The sequence below is a fragment of the Drosophila melanogaster genome, chromosome 3L (assembly GCF_000001215.4).
Source record: "Drosophila melanogaster chromosome 3L".
NCBI lineage: Eukaryota > Metazoa > Arthropoda > Insecta > Diptera > Drosophilidae > Drosophila > Drosophila melanogaster.
In genome coordinates, this window is record NT_037436.4 from 15,513,690 (window position 1) to 15,529,338 (window position 15,649).

Consider the following 15,649-nt stretch of genomic DNA (forward strand, 5'->3'; position numbering starts at 1 on the left):
CCAAAATGGCATGCCAATAAATTTATCTAACCAAGGACAGTAAAGTGACTGACCTCAAGACGTTCGCCATTCTTAAAAATAGTATGTTCATATAATTAAGGTACACATATTTAGAAAATGTATAAGTATTTGAATGAATTGCTCTTGTCCATAAATTGCAAAACTATCAGTAGCTTTGTCTAATCATAAACGGTTTGGTAGTTTACACTTAATTTGAGGGTCTATAAATTGTTGGCGGTAGTGACTGGCACTAATCGATTGAAAGTAGAAAAATGCACTTAGTCATAGGTGAAGATTTGATTAGCGAAAATAAAGTGGATTATATATTTAGTTTAGTTATTTCATTAGATCACCAAAATGTGCATTGCATACTATATATTTTTGCGATATGTATTGTGTACTTTAATTGAATTCCTTGATGTGCAGCTGGGCTATATATTATTTAATATTAAGAAGTACATTACATTATAAGCATGTACATTAAATATAAACTTTTCCTGGGGGATATTCTAAACAATATATATAGCATTTAAACGTGCAGCACAAGATACAAAGATACTTATGAATGTATGTTTCCTAGCTGATTATCCATTTAAGAAACACACGTGCTGTGCATATTCTCCCTAAACATTCGTTGTATAATTAATAAACAATAGAAAGTTAAAAAATTGCTCCGTATAGTTTTAGTATGGGTTATCTATGTTGGGAATATTCCGGATACTTTAGTTATACGTAAACTATAAGATACATAGATACATATAACCAGGCCTTCAACCCGAATTTCGACAGATTTGACCGCTCTTTGTTGTCTCTTCTTCCCCAAGCAAAAGCAAATGGAGCTCTCTCTCGCTCTCGGTCTCTTTCTCTCTCTTGCTGGCATTGCCCCCCATTTCGCCCCACGCAGCCCTCTCTTTCGCTCCAACGCTAGCCGGTTAGCCGCGTGTTTGGCGATAAGTGAAATAGATGGGGCAAATATAGCGAAGCATTTTTTGTTTACCGCTGATGGACGATTTAAATTGTTTTTCGTTAAATGATTTCTATATGAAAGAGTGCATAGAATCGGGCTAAACCGGGTCAATCGGTAGATATTTCACAAAAGTATCTGATTTTTCAAAAATCATAAAAATCGGAGAAATTCTCGAGGAGTGACAAACTTGGTCGATTTAAGGGAGTTCCAATGGAGTTATTCAAATCATTTTTGGCATGTGTATAGATTATCCGCATATCCATCAATTGTCCAAATTTGAATTAAAAATATTGAGTACTTTGGATGTGGCGAATTTTACAAGATTTTCCGTTATAGCTCGCATCGCGAAGAAGAAGAGCCGCCTTCACTAGACGCGCTACAGACGTAACAACAACAAAAACAAGCCCACTACTACAATTCATCTAAAGTTGTTGACGGCGGCGAACTATGAATGTGTATGTATGTACTTATGGATGTACCATTGTATGTACGACATATGTATGTAGCTTTCCTGAATCGGTCGCACGGGCTGATAATAGTTTATTTTATTGGATGGCAAAGGGAAACGGAAAACGGCAGGCTTCACTAATCGATCAATGGGTCGAAAAAAAATATAGTTGCACAAGATTTTCCGAACCCACGGGGAATTGGAAAGGTCACTGGCAATTCAACTAAATGTAATCTCGGTGATTTGCACTATTAAATGCGTATGAAAGGAAGACGGTATATTTGCAAATCATTTTGTTTGGAAATTTAGTTCGTTCTAATTCAGAGCTGTGATTAAGAAGAAATTCAAGTCATGTGGTTAGATAAGGTCTGCTTTTGATTAATCTGCATTTCAAGAAAAGCTCGTATAAAGGACAAGCGATTAAAGATTAAAGGATCTTGACCCCAATGAACTTCTAAGTTCCTGTAAGTACGAAAGTATTAGTCAGATACTTACAAACTGCACCTAATTTTTCCTCAGACAAAAGTGATTACTTCTTTCCTAAGGGCGATTAGCAGTAAATCCCTTTTGGGATTAAACACCGATTTCAAGTGGCCTGCGCTTCGTAATTAGTTTTAATCGTTGCTAAGCCGATTTAAACCTGCCAAGGGTAAAACTATAAAGATAGGGGTGGAAGCCTAATCTTTAGGCCAAATTAGCCTAATCTTTAAGTTGGCACTTAAATGGCAAAGAAAGCCCAAACATTGTCATGGATCATTAAGCTGTTTGGTAAAAGAAAATCAGTTTCACCTGTCAGCGGTTTTCAAAAGTAAGAAATATGTTTGTTCATGGGAGGTTTAAAATTTGATATATTAACAGAAAATACAAACAAGAAATTATTGAAGTAAATCTTTAAATTGTTCTTTTAGTCAAATTTTTTAAGTGTATGCGTTTTGATACGTTTTACAAAAAAAGGATTACAAAATCGTATCTCTTTGAATTTGATAAAAATAATACTCTACACAATGTCTACGTTGACTGTAAAAAGGTTCGTGAACTAGCTAAATTGCTATAAAATGTTTATAAAAACTTAAATATTATATTTTTGTTTTTCCTTTAAAATTGTATTCAGTACAAATAAATTTGTGTTGGAGCACACTGTTAGTAAAAGATTTAAAGAGTTATTGTTAAATATGTGAAAACAGAAAACAATTTCATATATTTTATGAAATATATTTCGTTTTAATTGAATGTGGGTAATAATTTAGGCATCATGAAAGAAAAACCTGCCTAAATAAAGTTTTATATTTAAATATGTGCCTTATTTGTATAGCAGCAATCTTTTAAGAAACAAATATTTACTCAATTGACCTGATATATATATATATATATATATGATTTGTATATATGATATATAATAACAAAGTAAAAAACATTAGCAGACCAATTGTATTCACTAATAACTTTATTTATTGGCACTCAAAACTTAGCATACTTAGGTGAGCTTAAAAATAAATCCTAAAGTAGAGCATACAACAGGGAAGCACTTCGATTGGGGAACACAATGAACTCGGTGGATAGCTATCATATCGATAGGTGTGGCACTAAATCCGCATGGTAAGACGCCTTTGGGGCCTCAGACGCTCCTTTTCCGCCCGATCCTTGCGCATCCGAAGGATTTCCTCGCCGCGCAGCTCCTTTCGCCTTCCAGGAGATACATCTCTGTTGAGATCGATTTTGGATTCAATCCTCGGCGAACGGCGACCTATCACAAAACTCGCGGTATCGTTCGCGAACAACTTTTGCTGGCGCAATCGTACGCAACGTTTAGGTGTTTCGGAGAAATCCTCGTTTCCAGGATCCCTCTTCTCGTCCCCTATTGTTAACACTTCCTTGAACATATCCTCGACGGCACTGAAGTACAGCGTGGAATCGGAGGACATTGTGAACCTGATGCTGGCGAACAACTGAGCCCAAAGTTGATTGAAGCAAGTCAAGGGGACGAGTTTGAAATGCATTTGAACGGACCACCAGATCTTGGACACTTTTCAACCCTCGACGGTGTTCTAGGCTACCTGATCCCAAACAATGGTGTACATAAAACTAGGAAAACAGCTGGAAGGACTGTGGTAATGAGGGGTTTCCCTGCTGGTAAACCCTCATCTTAAAAAAATATTTGAACTTCCCTAGCTCAAATATTTATTAGTGAATATCTCACACTTCAATAACGAAGTTTTCTAATTTCTTTCCCCCAAGCTTAAAATATTAGCTTATTTTAGATTTACAAATTTTAAAAGCCAGTATGTAGAGATGCTATTAATTAATGATACACTTACTTTTATTTCCACTTTCAATTTTCTATAGATATTTTAGTTTTATTGTCTTGTTTATAGTGTGTCATCCAGTACAATATAACTTTTTTAATCTGCCTTACATTCATACATATTATACATTAAATATATATTGTGAATGCTTTACTGGGTTTCGAGTTCAAAATGTATTGTAAGGTATACAGTGAGTCACATTTTTTGCCGCTCCAACATTATCTACCTTTCTAAAGAACGCACAAATTGCCCATTCAATTGAGTCCCAAACTATCTATAGATAAGAAAAAATCCCATAACGAGCATCCGACGCGATTAGATTAAGTCATGCACTGAACGGCTTTGGTTCTTAGTTCGTTTCAATTTCGATTTCGACGGAGTTATTATTAATATGGCCTATAGTATAAATTCATGTCCTCAGATCAGTACTCCTTGTTGAAGTAGTCGCGTATGCTGCGCTTCACAATGGGCGTCAGTTGGGCGACCTGCTTCTGCACCTCATCCGTGTTCTTATCCTTGTGATAGAAGACCGTGAAGTAGACAATCAAGCCGATCACCACGACCATCAGGAGCGCAGAAAACACGATGCTCAGGAGCATCTTGCAGGCGCAGGAACAGCAGCTGCAAGGATATGGAAAGATCTGATTAGAAAAGTTTTACACATGATCAAGATGGAGATATCCTGGATGTCAGATCTTGTTGTCAGATCAGTTCAATTAGTTCATTTCAATCAGGTTGAATCCCGAATACTTAGGATGCTTGTAACTGAAGATACCCATTTCTAAATTTCCCAAATTGGCTTCATCCAGAGCTGGTCAAGAGCTCTCACATATAATTTATATATATATAGTATATATTTGTATATGATGATTAGTGAGCCAGAAACCGATGGAAACTTACCAGCAAACCACTTTGCCGGGACATTTGAGGCATTCACAGAGAGCGTTGCACATGGTGATGACTTTTTTGGGTTATTCTATTATAGATAGATATACTGTACAGTATATTTCCGATTCCCGATGCGTGGTTGACCAACACAAAATATTAACTGAAGCGGGTAACTGTCATCGACCGCATTTTGGGGTCTACAGGTATTGAAAGCTTTAATCATATCGGCCGAAAAAATAACAAATAGACTGATAACAAGTCGACTATAATTATCACTACGCCAGTGAGAAAAATGGGTGAGAGTTATTGGAAAACGGAGCTTACAATGTTTCCATTCGACCGAGGTATCTGTATCGTATTATCCATCATTTTCGTACTGGTGCATCCAGCAGAATAAAAATACAGAATAAAGCTATTTGCCACTTAAACATCTCGAGTGAAGAGGGATTGATCGTAATACTTATCATATATATGAAATATTATAAAGAAAACTACTGTTAGCACGACGATAAACACAATGACAACGATTAAGCGTCGATTCCAGCACATAATTCCCTACATTTGATTTTATTGACTATTTTGTTCCAAATCAAAACAAAAAAAAAATAACCAAAGAATTTGATTAGGGTCGCAAAGGTAGATGAATCATTTTTAACTAGAGTAGGGCGCAGAATGTTTGTGACAATGACAAATTGTTTTGTTCGTTTAAAGATATGTATGTCTCATCCGTTCTAGATTGTTTAAAGACAACAATCAACTTTGTGGCAATAGAAGCGGTTTTTACCAACAACAAACTTTCTATATTTAAGGCATTACTGAGCAGGAAGTAATATACCTGTTATCATTGATCATTAACTATGGTAGGAGCTTTCTAGAAATTCTGCTCAATATGAAGAGTATTGTAATGCCTCGAGGATTTAGCAATCTCTATAAAAAAAAAACCTATTAGCTGATAGTGGAAAGTTGTCAATTAAGCTGCCAATACCAGGAATAGTACTTGAAATACCACGAAAATAACGCTGTTGGGGGATTTTTCATCAAACCTTATCTCTATGGTAAAACCATAATAGTTAAAAAAAGCCTAAAGTCGACTATCCATTTTTGTGTAATTATTTATTTAATACTTAATTTAAAAGGATATTCAATCTGATGGAAACTTACCAGCAAATAACTTTGCCAGGACATTTAAGGCATTCACAAATGGCGTTGCACATGATGATAATCCTCGTTTGAAGTGTGTGTTGTATGAGTATTCGATTGTGCTCCCGAAAATGATTTTAGCGTATTTCGATCTGATCTTGGCCAACTCAAATGGATAACTGACTCTACGCGCAGTGCCATTTTTCCCATTTCGGCGTGAAAAGTATGAAAAGCTCTCAACCTACTGATGGAAAAAGAGAGAAACCGATAAAGATTCCAGTTATAATCAATAAAATCAGAAGAGAGGTGTTAGAAAATAAAGCTTACCACATTTTTCGGAGTGGGTGGATTTGTTTCAGATTATTTGAAGTGAGTATTATAATTTTTGCAATAAATTATACAATATCATTTAATTAGAAAAAATCTAAACATATAAACGAAAATGTAATGTAAACTAATGAAATTATTTTTTTTACAACGATAAATGCTCTATAACGAAGAAAGTTTCCAGAATAAAATATTTCTTAATGTTTATTCGTGTGATTAAATAATTTTAATACTTAAAAAAATACGAATGTACTAAAAACTGAAAGCTAAACAACATTAATTGATTCCTCGGGGGTTCACTTTAGCTTTTTGGCAATTCCCAAGTGAAATCAGTCATCTATAAGCAATCTTTATAATGGCTGTAAAGATATGATAGGGTTTTTTTGTACTTTTACGCGAAGAAATACTCGTTAACATTAAGGTTATGTTAAAACTAAGCACTTAAGGTAGGTTCAGTTCACAGGAACCTTATCAATATCGCTAAAGTTCGACAAAAATAGCCTTATTATGATTTATTTATTATAGGTTATTATGGTGGTACAAAACAACCATTTTGTTGGTTTTAACTTTGATTTATTTTGAAAAATATAACAATCCAATTTTGGGTAATTTTAAGAGGAAACTGTGTCATGATTTCGATATTCTCCGATTGAAATTGGTAAGCTTTTTTTTTTTGGGACCACAAGTGAATAGAGAAACACTCCAATGCTGGTCCCCATTAATGCAGGTCGCCGATATATTCGGCGACACCCGATCCCAACTGCTGATGTAGACACTTTGGTGGACTTCTTGAACGGGCACTTACAACGTAAGCAGAGTTCTCTAGCCCTAAGCTCAGTCTGAATTCGCGTTTAAAGATGGTCACACATGGTGTCCTCGGCTTGGGATTTCTCATTGTTGGTCTAATTCTGGCCACGGACGCCTGGCTGTTATCCGAATCTGGTTTAAACGAATCCAGCTACAAAGTCCGTCATCTATCGATGCACTTTTCGCGAGTGTTTCTCAGCGTAAATGTAGAAAGCAACGATGCGCCCACTTTGATCGAGGCGCAATGGCCGGTTTCCTATTTTCCCATGCCCACTGTCGTCTTTCCCCACATCGATGTTCATTCCATGGGGGATCATGATGATTGCTCTCTGGTACAACAGGCACACTGGTCCCAGGTGGATGCACTGAGTCGACTGTGGGTCATGGACATCGGATTTCCCGGCAGCACGTGCTCACCCCGTTTGTTTGTCTTCGATCTGATGCGTAACAACGCGGAGCTATTGAGAATCGATTGTGGACACCATATAGGTGCTAATGACACCCACTTTCTGACTGTCCAAATGGGACCCAAGAGTCCGGGATGCGAGCACGAGCGCCATATTTACTTCATCCTTGGAAAGGTACCAGAAATTCTAGCCTACGACATCCTGGAGCAGACGTGGCACCGCCTATCCTTGGAGAGCAATAAGTACGAGAATATGAATCAATCGTTTCCCATCAAGCCAGTGGATTTCATCTTCGGAATTCAAGGGGAACTCATACTCTCCGACCAGGATGGTGATCTATACAGTACGGTGGACAGACTGGAAATTGAAGGCAAAAGCGAATTAGCAAGCAAACCAATTAACAATAGCATTAAACTCACACATTTGGGCAGTCTTCTGGGCAGCAGTCGCAGCATGATCATCGACAATTTCGGAACATTGTACTATGTTATCCCCAAATTCGGAGCTGTCGTACGATGTGCCAAACTAGCCAACATCACAGCCGAGGGCAACGAAATCATATATATCACATCGAAGAACATTCAGCAGATTTTCTTCACCTCCAATGATGCATTATGGGTCCTAAGTGATCGGGTCTTGAATGCGAAGGACATGTGCTTTCCTAGCTTATAACATTTAGTTTGTTAATATAAATATTAAAATTATATTTTACTTGATTCAAACACTGCTGGCCTGGTGTATATGCTGCTTTCTTTATTATTCGTTTCATCTAGCTTGGTGATGTATTTCGTTTGGTTTGATAATAATGCTATGAATAGTTAATAGACCAAAAAACAATTTAATTAATGGCTAACAGTTTGCTTATTCAGATAAGCCATTAAGGCCTGGAGCCGCTTCTTGATGTTCTTCTGATCGTCCAGAGTGCAGCCAAGCAAAACGCTCTCGAACTTCTTGTCGACCGGCCCAACATCGGCCTCGGGCACGGTGTCCATGTGTCCGGATGGATCCATTGAGCTGCTGCAGCAGGCGTTTAAGTAAAACTGGCATCGTTGGCGTCCGATCACGGGATCACCCATCTTGATCATGCTGTCAATCAATACATTTATCTGGCTAAGGGAATCCTCCTGAGAGTTGTCCCGAACAGTGCGCACACGCAGCTCCACGGTGGCCAAGCGAGAGCTCACCCGTTGTAGGTACAAAATGATCTCCTCTCGTTCAGCTGCAAAAGAAGGTGGTACAACATTAGCTCACAGTCAACTATGAATAACCCTTTACTTAGTTTGTCATCAGAAACCATTACTTCCGACTTCGAAATAATACACATTTTAGTAAAGCTATGAACAATGAGGGTTCAAATTAGTTTTAAGAATCACTGTCACTTACCTTCGCTCATGTTCTGCATCATTTCGTTGCTCTTGATCAGATCCATGGACATCAGAAGGTAGTCTTTCTTCTCCTGCAGGTTGAGTGCATCCTTGCGCAGCTTCTCCACACGTGCATCCAAACTATCCAGTATGGTGACAAATCTGCGAGTCACTCAAAGGTTAGTCACGCTCAGTGGTTATTATAAATTCAAGATTTACCTCTCGCTGGCGTTAAATGGTCTGTCACATGTCGGTTAAGTGTGATTGCGGTTCAGTGGTTAAGTCATGAAACGAGACAAGCAACGTTAGATTGTTAGATCGCTCTGCTACAGATCGACTGACCACTTATAGAGCTACGAAATTATAACCAGAATATGTCTACAAGAAAAGGCGCTCGCACACAAAGCTCTTTTGAGAGTTGTGTGGGCGTTCGCGGCAGATACTTTAAGCTATCACCATTACTATTATGGAACAAAAGATTCGAATGAAGCTGGTAGCTGGTAGTGTGAAGAAATAATAGATAAGAAACGTATAACTTTTGTTTCGCTACGAGGTTGTGTGAATATAATCGGTGGTATTGTTTTGGTTTCGTGTCTGATTTGGTTTTAGTTATGATGGAATAACAACCTGTCCAGAGCTCTACTATCGTCGACGAGTCCGTAGGAGCTGTTCCCGCCATTGCCACCACCTCCGGATCCGGATGGGGATGAGGAGGCCATGGCATCGGCCCTCAGGTCTTGCAAATGATCAAAATTCATGGATGCCTCCGAGTGGTAATCGCTGGGCGAGATCTGATGCAGCTGCTGGTGATAAGTACTATGGTGATGATGATGAGTGTCACTGGTTTCCTGCGTTGTTGGCGCATCAACTTCCATATCCTGCGGCTGCTCCAGATTTGATTTAAACCTGTCGCCCTCCAAAAAGCCGGTCAAGTGTTTGTCACCCAAGATGGTTGGATAGCTGCCTACTGTTTCGTTTTGGGTTTTGGTTTTATCTTATTTATTTTTTTTTAGCCGCTTTGCTGGCTACTTTTTTTGGAATGTCTTAAGCTTTTTTTTTCGAGTGGGTGTCGAAGTGTTTGATGCTGTTGCTTAAGCTTAATTTTATCTGTTTTTGCTTTGAAGCTGCAATAAGAGAGAAGAGGAAGCGTGAATGCGCAGAATTCAATTACCTATCTGAATGTGGGCTGTGAAAAGAGCCTTCGGTCCAGGAGGCGTCAAAGCCATCATTGGACTCGGGCGTATCGGCTTCTATATCTTCCGGATATCGGTTTATTATCTCCGCCTCCTGGGCGGGTTGCGGCGGCGGTGGCGGCGGTGTTGTGTCCGACTCGCAGCGACGCCGTTTCCGAAAAATACCTCGAAAATTCTCAAACATTCTCGGCTGAAATCACCAATTTTCTAGAAGATTACGCCTAATTCTTCTTCTTTTCTTGTGGCAACCGATGTCTAGGAGAATCCCCGGGTGGCTGTTTTGAACTTGAATAAATTACCTGCCGCCCGAGACTTGAGGCTCCGGTTTTAATGCACCTTTGGCCCGATGCAAAAATATTGTTGATTTTTCGAGTTGGGCAGTTTGAGTTAGATGACGGGAAATGCTTGTGTTTCCAGATAATTCGTAGACACCGATTAATCTAACTTTGTTAGCTTCATTTTTGAGCACCTGGGTTGTTTACTTCGAGGGTCAATCGAATATTTCGCTTTACTTAAATGAAGATAAGTATAAATATGATTAATTTAACATTATATTGTGGGATTTGTATGACCGTGTCTGACTACCGCAAAAAAGAACAGTGGCCATATAGTCAACTTTATCGAAACCGATTCATCGAACATTGTTGTCGAAAGTTAGTGTGTACACACATTAGTTCTGGTTTTCATCTGTAATCGGCGGGAGTTTTAAAAGTAGTAGTACTTTTAAAAGAAACCTCTCTAAAAGCATTTGGTATCTCCCAAAGTTCAAAAAATTGTATGCTACATATATTAAAACTTCTATTTTATTAGTGGTGCCAAATTTAAATCTCGCACACACTGAGCCGTGCGCGACCATTGACAACTTTTGGTGGCAATATCGAAGAAGTAATAGAAAGGACATTGCTGCAGGCTGGCGTGTCCTTTGACGCAGTAGATAAAGAACTCGCATCGCTGCATATGGGGATACAGATGCTGTCCGTAGGCGGGGCAGTGAATGAGATCACTCGAAATGGCGGTGCCACCGGATGGGAAACCGGAATTTCCATTCGTTGGCATATCCTCCTGACCACCTACGGTGCACTGGGCTCTCTCCGGAATATCGCATTTACCCGTCATTGCATTCCAGTGCAATTGCGAGCTGCACTCCTGCAAGATCGCCTGTCCATAGTAGCAAATATAGTACTTTCTGCAACTACTCGAGCTGCCGACATATACAATCCTGTCGCTGGATTGTTGTTGCTCCACCAACGTGGAGCAATAAGTGGCGGCATCCGTGACCATGTTATTCGGATCTCCATCACCATTTCCGCCATCGAATGGAGGAGTCTCTATGGGATCCGTTTCATTTCTGCACTTTACATTTGTCGCCGAATCGCAGAGTCTGCTCTCCGAATTGAAGAGCATCGTTGGTGGGCAGGAAGCCAGGACTGCATCCCCGTTCTCAACGCACAGGTAAAACATGTGGCAGTCCTCCGCATGCTCCACAAACTCACCAACCAAATGATTGGCACATATTCTACTACCACTCTGCCTGATGGTCACCGAGTTTGTGGGCTTCGATGGTCTCCAGGTTAATTGCGCTGTGGCCAGCAAGCAGTTCACGATCAAATAGAAAGCTGGAAACCAATAAATTCTCATCATACTATTAGTTTTGAGAATATCCATCTTACTAACCCGTATTAAGCATCATCGTTTTTTCTATCGTCAGACTCCAGTAGAGCGCAGTTATATTCTAATTTCGTAATGCCCGGTGAACTTGGCATATATGTGATACATTCGGCGCCAAGATACAGCCGCATATGTGGCTCAGTATCAGAAAATTAACATTTTCAATTGCTTGTAGGAAGAAGTTGATAAGACTCCTGTATTTTGTTTTGCCAAAAAAGAAATATGGCTCCCTTTCCTCGCAATCAATCGATATCGTATCTCGAAATGGCAAGCAGATACAACTTTAATGCTGGATTTTTAATTTTAAAGTCTGGTGAAAAGGAAGCCGAGATTAGCTAGGAAATTGATTAGGTGATATCACGATGACATATGTTGTCCTTGTGAGGAAAATCGTATCATATCGGTCAAATTACTATGTTTCAAATCGAAGGTTGGCCTATTTTGGCAAATGTTTCGATTCAAGGTCTTCATTTTGCAGAGATATGAAAGAATTGCTTGATATCACCTGATAAATTTAGGAAAGAGTCAAGGTCGGCCGTGTTGCTTGATAGTTTTACAAAGAAGTCTTATTGATTACCAGTATTTAGGTTTATTCCATATGTAAACATACAACACTTTATGTTCAATATTTTCAATTTTTCCACAAAGCTCGTTAATTAACTAAATGTAAAATTTCGTTTTTTTTTTTTAATAAATATTATTATGTGTATTTAATAAATTTTCATTTGCATTTGCAGCTTGTTGTAGCATTTGGCTTGACCTAGTGCTACACAGGATCGCTTCTCGTAGTCCCATCCGTAGAAGAAAGGACACTGCTGGACCATCAAATAGCCAGAGCGACACTGGTAAAAGTAATTGCAGTTGTCGGAATGCGGATAAACATCGATTACATGTCGCTTGCACTGCTCCCTGGGATTATAAGTCATGGCCTGTAAATAAATAATTTATTATACAAAAATTATAAGATATGAAGTACCATAGGTTAACCCACCAAACACCTAACGTTTTCGGGATGATCGCATTTTCCGGTGAGTGAATTAAAGTGCAAACTGGTGGCACAACTCATGGGAAGTGCCACACCGCGATAGCAAATGTAATAATCTGAACAGGAGTTCTGATTTGGCAGCAATGCGATACGACTCTGATTATCCAGTTGTGGGCACACATTGGTCACAATAATCTCTATAGCAGGCGATACGGAAGTCGTACTGCTGGCTCCACTTTGATTGACTGATGGTCGTAATGTGACCACTGCCGATGGGGCTAATGTGGTGATTACAACTGTGGAAATCGTACTGGACTCCGAGGTAATCTCCGTTGAGGAGCTGTCGGTAGTGTTTTCCCTTTGCACCTCCGATCCCGTGCGACAGTCGATATCGCCCATGGGCTCACACATTTCCATATCTTGACTAAAGTATTCGCCATCCTCGCATTCACCATCGTATGACTCATCGCCGTTGCAGAAGATATAATGTGCGCAACTCTTTGGCGAAGTAACAAAGGATAGGTTGTTACCATCGTTACACTCATCGAAAACATCCGCATGACTGGTGGCCAGAAATAGGAGGGACACCAGGATGGATCCAAACTTCAATACTCCAAACATCTTCTCAGCTCGATCTCGAATGGTAAACTGATCGATTGCGTATGCAAACTTTGGGGTTTTCTTACCACCTTTCGTTATCAGAAAATAATTTGCCCATGAACACGCCTTTGATAATTGCTTTATTACAAACTGGGATATGAATCTTACAAACGTAAGCCCGATGAACGATTGGGTTTTGTGGCAACGCACTGTCCCTGGGCGACATCGAAATGGAAATTCTGTGGGCACTGCTGGAGCAACAGATAACCGGAAATACACTGATAATAGTAATTGCTATTTGCCGGATAGGGATAGACCCCGTTCCTTCCACTCGTCTTGCAGATGACATAGACATCGGTGCTCGGAACTTGGCTTGTAGTCGTGGTTACAGCAATCGTTGTTGGCGTGGTAGTAGCTAAAGTCGTAGATGTAGTATTGACTGGCTCTGCGGATGGTGCTCGTTCCGTAGAGGTTCCTATGGGTCTTAATGTGGTAACCGGTGTGGTAACCACATTGGTATAACACTCCACGGCCTCACGACAATCCCCATTGCAGTAGTAGGAATCATCGCCATCGCAGTGAACAAACTCACTGCACTCCTGATTCTCATTGGTCACCTTATTGATGATCACACCTTTGCATTCCTCGAGAAAAACCGCCTGCACCTGCACCCAGAGGTAGCCAGGTAACAGGCAGGCCAAGACTATCAACAATTGCCACATTCAATAGGCTTTCTGCACTGCCTCATCGCCGAGATCAGTGCCTTCTTTATAGGTGGAAATGCTGTGCGGTTTGCTTGTTCTCTGATAAGACTCTAAATTCATTTTTATTTTCTAGCTATAATTGTTTAATTTGACACGACAAGAGGCTTAATTAAAAGTTTGGTGCGATTATTTTCACTTTAAAGTACAATCGCTGGAGCGATTACGTACGTCCACCACAAGCTCCAGTTTGGGGATCGAATGCGTAGCCAATAGGACATTGCTCCACCAGCAGAAAGCCATCAACGCAATAGTAGAAGTAGTTACAATTCTGCGGATAGCTAAATCTTTTGGTAACACCCTGACGACACTCTCGTCGAATATCGGAAGGTGAAACAGTTGTCGAGGCTGTGGTTACCACATTGGGAGTTGTGCTTATGGGTAGTGCTGTTGAATTATCCACCGGAAGTATGTCGCTACAGGTGAAGTTGGCATTGCAGGTCGTGTTGTCCGTGCAGAACATCGAGTTCTGGCCAGAGCAATTGATGAGGGAGTAATTGCAATTGGATCGCGTATTGTTAATAAATCCATTCTGGCCACTGCACTCGGGTATGTTTAATCCATTGATTCCCCAGACAACGAGAATCAACCCGTAAACGATCAATAGCAGTTCCACGCGCAAAGATTGCTGCATTCTCGATCATTGTGGAGTTCGTGGTGGTGGGCTAAGCTTTTTATAGCTCAGCCCGGTGGCAAGTCAATCAAAATCAAGGTCTTCTTTAATAAGTTATATTTAATTAAAGGTCTCATGTCGCCACAATCTTGTAACTTGTCAATAAATAGAGCTCTTATCTAGTAGACAACTCCCCTTAAGACTTGATGAGTTGTTTTCTGGGTGGCAATGGGGCTTTCCGACCTATTCTTCTGGAGTTTCCATAGCATTTCGCCACACCTATCTGCACACAACTCCGGCGTTCTATGTCCCAGCCGTAGTAGAAGGGGCACTGTTGCAGGGTCAGAAAGCCCTTGATGCAGTAGTAGAAGTAATTGCAGTTGTCCGGATGTGGAAAGAACTCGGTCATGTGTGGCAGGCACTTGTGGGATCGCGGATCTTCGAACTGCAAGTGGAATTTAGATCAGAATTTAGATCGATGGGTAAAAGGATCAGCAGAAGATACTTACGGCACACTGAACTTTATCTGGGTAATCGCACTGTCCGGTGAGGGAATTAAAGTACAGCTCATTATCACAGTGCATTTCCATGGCATGGCCGTGATAGCAGAGATAATAGTTGGTGCATGAATTATTGCTGGCCATGAATATAACCTGGCCGGGATCATCGCTGATCGGACAGTTGGGCCTTACAACGGGCGCAATATTTATGATATCCACTTCGGTTGGGGTCTCCACAATCGGTGGTTCGGTTGGTCTTGGTGTCGCGGGTATTTCCTCCTCTTCTTCGTCTGTTTCCGGTTCCGGGTCCGAGGGTTCATCGACTTCGTCCAGGAAACATGACACATTGGCCGCAATATCACAGGTTCCCGCCTCGGAATCAAAGTATTCACCATCCTCGCAATCGCCCTTTAGGGATTCCTCACCCTCGCAGTACACGTAGGATTGGCAGCTCTCCCAACTTTGTACAAATGCCCCATCGTCCATCCCGTCACATTCGTCAAAGTGATCTGCATTTATCCGAGAGCTCCAGAGCAGCACCAGGCACAGGTGTATCAGATATTTGGACATTTTATTGGCTCCGTATGGAATGTTCTACTGAATCAAGTCGACGGTTTTCCCATTATATTTATGGACCTACTGCGATGATTTTTTTCCCCCTAAGAAGTAACCGACATG

At 40.3% G+C, this 15,649-nt stretch overlaps 9 protein-coding genes and 1 non-coding gene across 13 annotated transcripts; 1 reads left to right on the forward strand and 9 right to left on the reverse strand.

Moving 5' to 3' along the window:
- Positions 1–2,843: 2,843 nt before the first annotated feature.
- Positions 2,844–3,367, reverse strand: CG13454 (uncharacterized protein). Its single transcript, NM_140514.3, has one exon. The coding sequence runs from the start codon at positions 3,335–3,337 to the stop codon at positions 2,999–3,001; it is 339 nt and encodes a 112-aa protein (NP_648771.1). The 5' UTR covers positions 3,338–3,367; the 3' UTR covers positions 2,844–2,998.
- A 367-nt stretch (positions 3,368–3,734) lies between these two features.
- Positions 3,735–5,903, reverse strand: mex1 (midgut expression 1). 3 transcript variants are annotated; one of them, NM_001202181.1, is made up of 2 exons: positions 5,768–5,903; positions 3,735–4,339 (listed from the first exon to the last, which is right to left on the reverse strand). In NM_001202181.1, exons 1-2 carry the CDS (start codon positions 5,818–5,820, stop codon positions 4,141–4,143), a joined length of 252 nt encoding a protein of 83 aa, NP_001189110.1. In that variant the 5' UTR covers positions 5,821–5,903; the 3' UTR covers positions 3,735–4,140. The 3 variants fall into 3 exon arrangements, with proteins under 3 accessions (NP_001189110.1, NP_001261880.1, NP_524086.1); NM_001274951.1 differs by lacking the exon at positions 5,768–5,903 and adding an exon at positions 4,619–5,096 and having other exon boundaries at positions 3,784–4,339; NM_079362.4 differs by lacking the exon at positions 5,768–5,903 and adding an exon at positions 4,619–4,772 and having other exon boundaries at positions 3,784–4,339.
- Positions 5,904–6,628: 725 nt separating this feature from the next.
- Positions 6,629–7,865, reverse strand: asRNA:CR43159 (antisense RNA:CR43159). The gene is made up of 2 exons (NR_048278.2): positions 7,707–7,865; positions 6,629–7,644 (listed from the first exon to the last, which is right to left on the reverse strand).
- yellow-k lies at positions 6,931–7,964 on the forward strand (the record flags this gene model as incomplete). The annotated part of the gene is made up of 1 exon (NM_140515.2): positions 6,931–7,964. The coding sequence occupies one exon, from the start codon at positions 6,931–6,933 to the stop codon at positions 7,957–7,959; it is 1,029 nt and encodes a 342-aa protein (NP_648772.1). The 3' UTR covers positions 7,960–7,964.
- A 57-nt stretch (positions 7,965–8,021) lies between these two features.
- On the reverse strand, positions 8,022–10,448 carry CG7945 (uncharacterized protein). Of its 2 annotated transcripts, NM_168624.3 has the most exons (5): positions 10,144–10,448; positions 9,279–9,775; positions 8,871–8,891; positions 8,671–8,813; positions 8,022–8,506 (listed from the first exon to the last, which is right to left on the reverse strand). In NM_168624.3, the coding sequence occupies exons 2-5, from the start codon at positions 9,524–9,526 to the stop codon at positions 8,130–8,132; spliced, it is 789 nt and encodes a 262-aa protein (NP_730051.1). In that variant the 5' UTR covers positions 9,527–9,775; positions 10,144–10,448; the 3' UTR covers positions 8,022–8,129. The 2 variants fall into 2 exon arrangements, with proteins under 2 accessions (NP_730051.1, NP_648773.1); NM_140516.3 differs by lacking the exon at positions 9,279–9,775 and having other exon boundaries at positions 9,823–10,448.
- A 187-nt stretch (positions 10,449–10,635) lies between these two features.
- CG33986 (uncharacterized protein) lies at positions 10,636–11,564 on the reverse strand. Its single transcript, NM_001038928.3, has 2 exons — positions 11,519–11,564; positions 10,636–11,460 (listed from the first exon to the last, which is right to left on the reverse strand). The coding sequence occupies exons 1-2, from the start codon at positions 11,532–11,534 to the stop codon at positions 10,643–10,645; spliced, it is 834 nt and encodes a 277-aa protein (NP_001034017.2). The 5' UTR covers positions 11,535–11,564; the 3' UTR covers positions 10,636–10,642.
- A 637-nt stretch (positions 11,565–12,201) lies between these two features.
- CG33985 (uncharacterized protein) lies at positions 12,202–13,123 on the reverse strand. Its single transcript, NM_001038929.3, has 2 exons — positions 12,504–13,123; positions 12,202–12,441 (listed from the first exon to the last, which is right to left on the reverse strand). The coding sequence occupies exons 1-2, from the start codon at positions 13,116–13,118 to the stop codon at positions 12,223–12,225; spliced, it is 834 nt and encodes a 277-aa protein (NP_001034018.1). The 5' UTR covers positions 13,119–13,123; the 3' UTR covers positions 12,202–12,222.
- Positions 13,124–13,220: 97 nt separating this feature from the next.
- On the reverse strand, positions 13,221–13,827 carry CG42729 (uncharacterized protein). Its single transcript, NM_001038930.3, has one exon. It carries the CDS (start codon positions 13,817–13,819, stop codon positions 13,262–13,264), a length of 558 nt encoding a protein of 185 aa, NP_001034019.2. The 5' UTR covers positions 13,820–13,827; the 3' UTR covers positions 13,221–13,261.
- A 103-nt stretch (positions 13,828–13,930) lies between these two features.
- CG42728 (uncharacterized protein) lies at positions 13,931–14,507 on the reverse strand. The gene has a single exon (NM_001202182.1). It carries the CDS (start codon positions 14,490–14,492, stop codon positions 14,022–14,024), a length of 471 nt encoding a protein of 156 aa, NP_001189111.1. The 5' UTR covers positions 14,493–14,507; the 3' UTR covers positions 13,931–14,021.
- A 68-nt stretch (positions 14,508–14,575) lies between these two features.
- Positions 14,576–15,554, reverse strand: obst-H (obstructor-H). Its single transcript, NM_001038931.2, has 2 exons — positions 14,981–15,554; positions 14,576–14,916 (listed from the first exon to the last, which is right to left on the reverse strand). Exons 1-2 carry the CDS (start codon positions 15,539–15,541, stop codon positions 14,668–14,670), a joined length of 810 nt encoding a protein of 269 aa, NP_001034020.1. The 5' UTR covers positions 15,542–15,554; the 3' UTR covers positions 14,576–14,667.
- Between the last annotated feature and the right edge of the window lie 95 nt (positions 15,555–15,649).

Coding starts and splice junctions, on each gene's coding strand:
- CG13454 (NM_140514.3), bottom strand. CDS start 3,337: ATGTCCTCCGATTCCACGCTGTACTTCAGTGCCGTCGAGGATATGTTC.
- mex1 (NM_001202181.1), bottom strand. CDS start 5,820: ATGTGCAACGCCATTTGTGAATGCCTTAAATGTCCTGGCAAAGTTATT. Junction 4,340..5,767: donor CCTGGCAAAGTTATTTGCTG/GTAAGTTTCCAT, acceptor ATATCCTTGCAG/CTGCTGTTCCTGCGCCTGCA.
- CG7945 (NM_168624.3), bottom strand. CDS start 9,526: ATGGAAGTTGATGCGCCAACAACGCAGGAAACCAGTGACACTCATCAT. Junction 8,814..8,870: donor CCATTTAACGCCAGCGAGAG/GTAAATCTTGAA, acceptor AGTGACTCGCAG/ATTTGTCACCATACTGGATA. Junction 8,507..8,670: donor GATGCAGAACATGAGCGAAG/GTAAGTGACAGT, acceptor CTTCTTTTGCAG/CTGAACGAGAGGAGATCATT.
- CG33985 (NM_001038929.3), bottom strand. CDS start 13,118: ATGTTTGGAGTATTGAAGTTTGGATCCATCCTGGTGTCCCTCCTATTT. Junction 12,442..12,503: donor CCGAAAACGTTAGGTGTTTG/GTGGGTTAACCT, acceptor ATTTATTTACAG/GCCATGACTTATAATCCCAG.
- CG42729 (NM_001038930.3), bottom strand. CDS start 13,819: ATGTGGCAATTGTTGATAGTCTTGGCCTGCCTGTTACCTGGCTACCTC.
- CG42728 (NM_001202182.1), bottom strand. CDS start 14,492: ATGCAGCAATCTTTGCGCGTGGAACTGCTATTGATCGTTTACGGGTTG.
- obst-H (NM_001038931.2), bottom strand. CDS start 15,541: ATGTCCAAATATCTGATACACCTGTGCCTGGTGCTGCTCTGGAGCTCT. Junction 14,917..14,980: donor CAGATAAAGTTCAGTGTGCC/GTAAGTATCTTC, acceptor TTCCACTTGCAG/TTCGAAGATCCGCGATCCCA.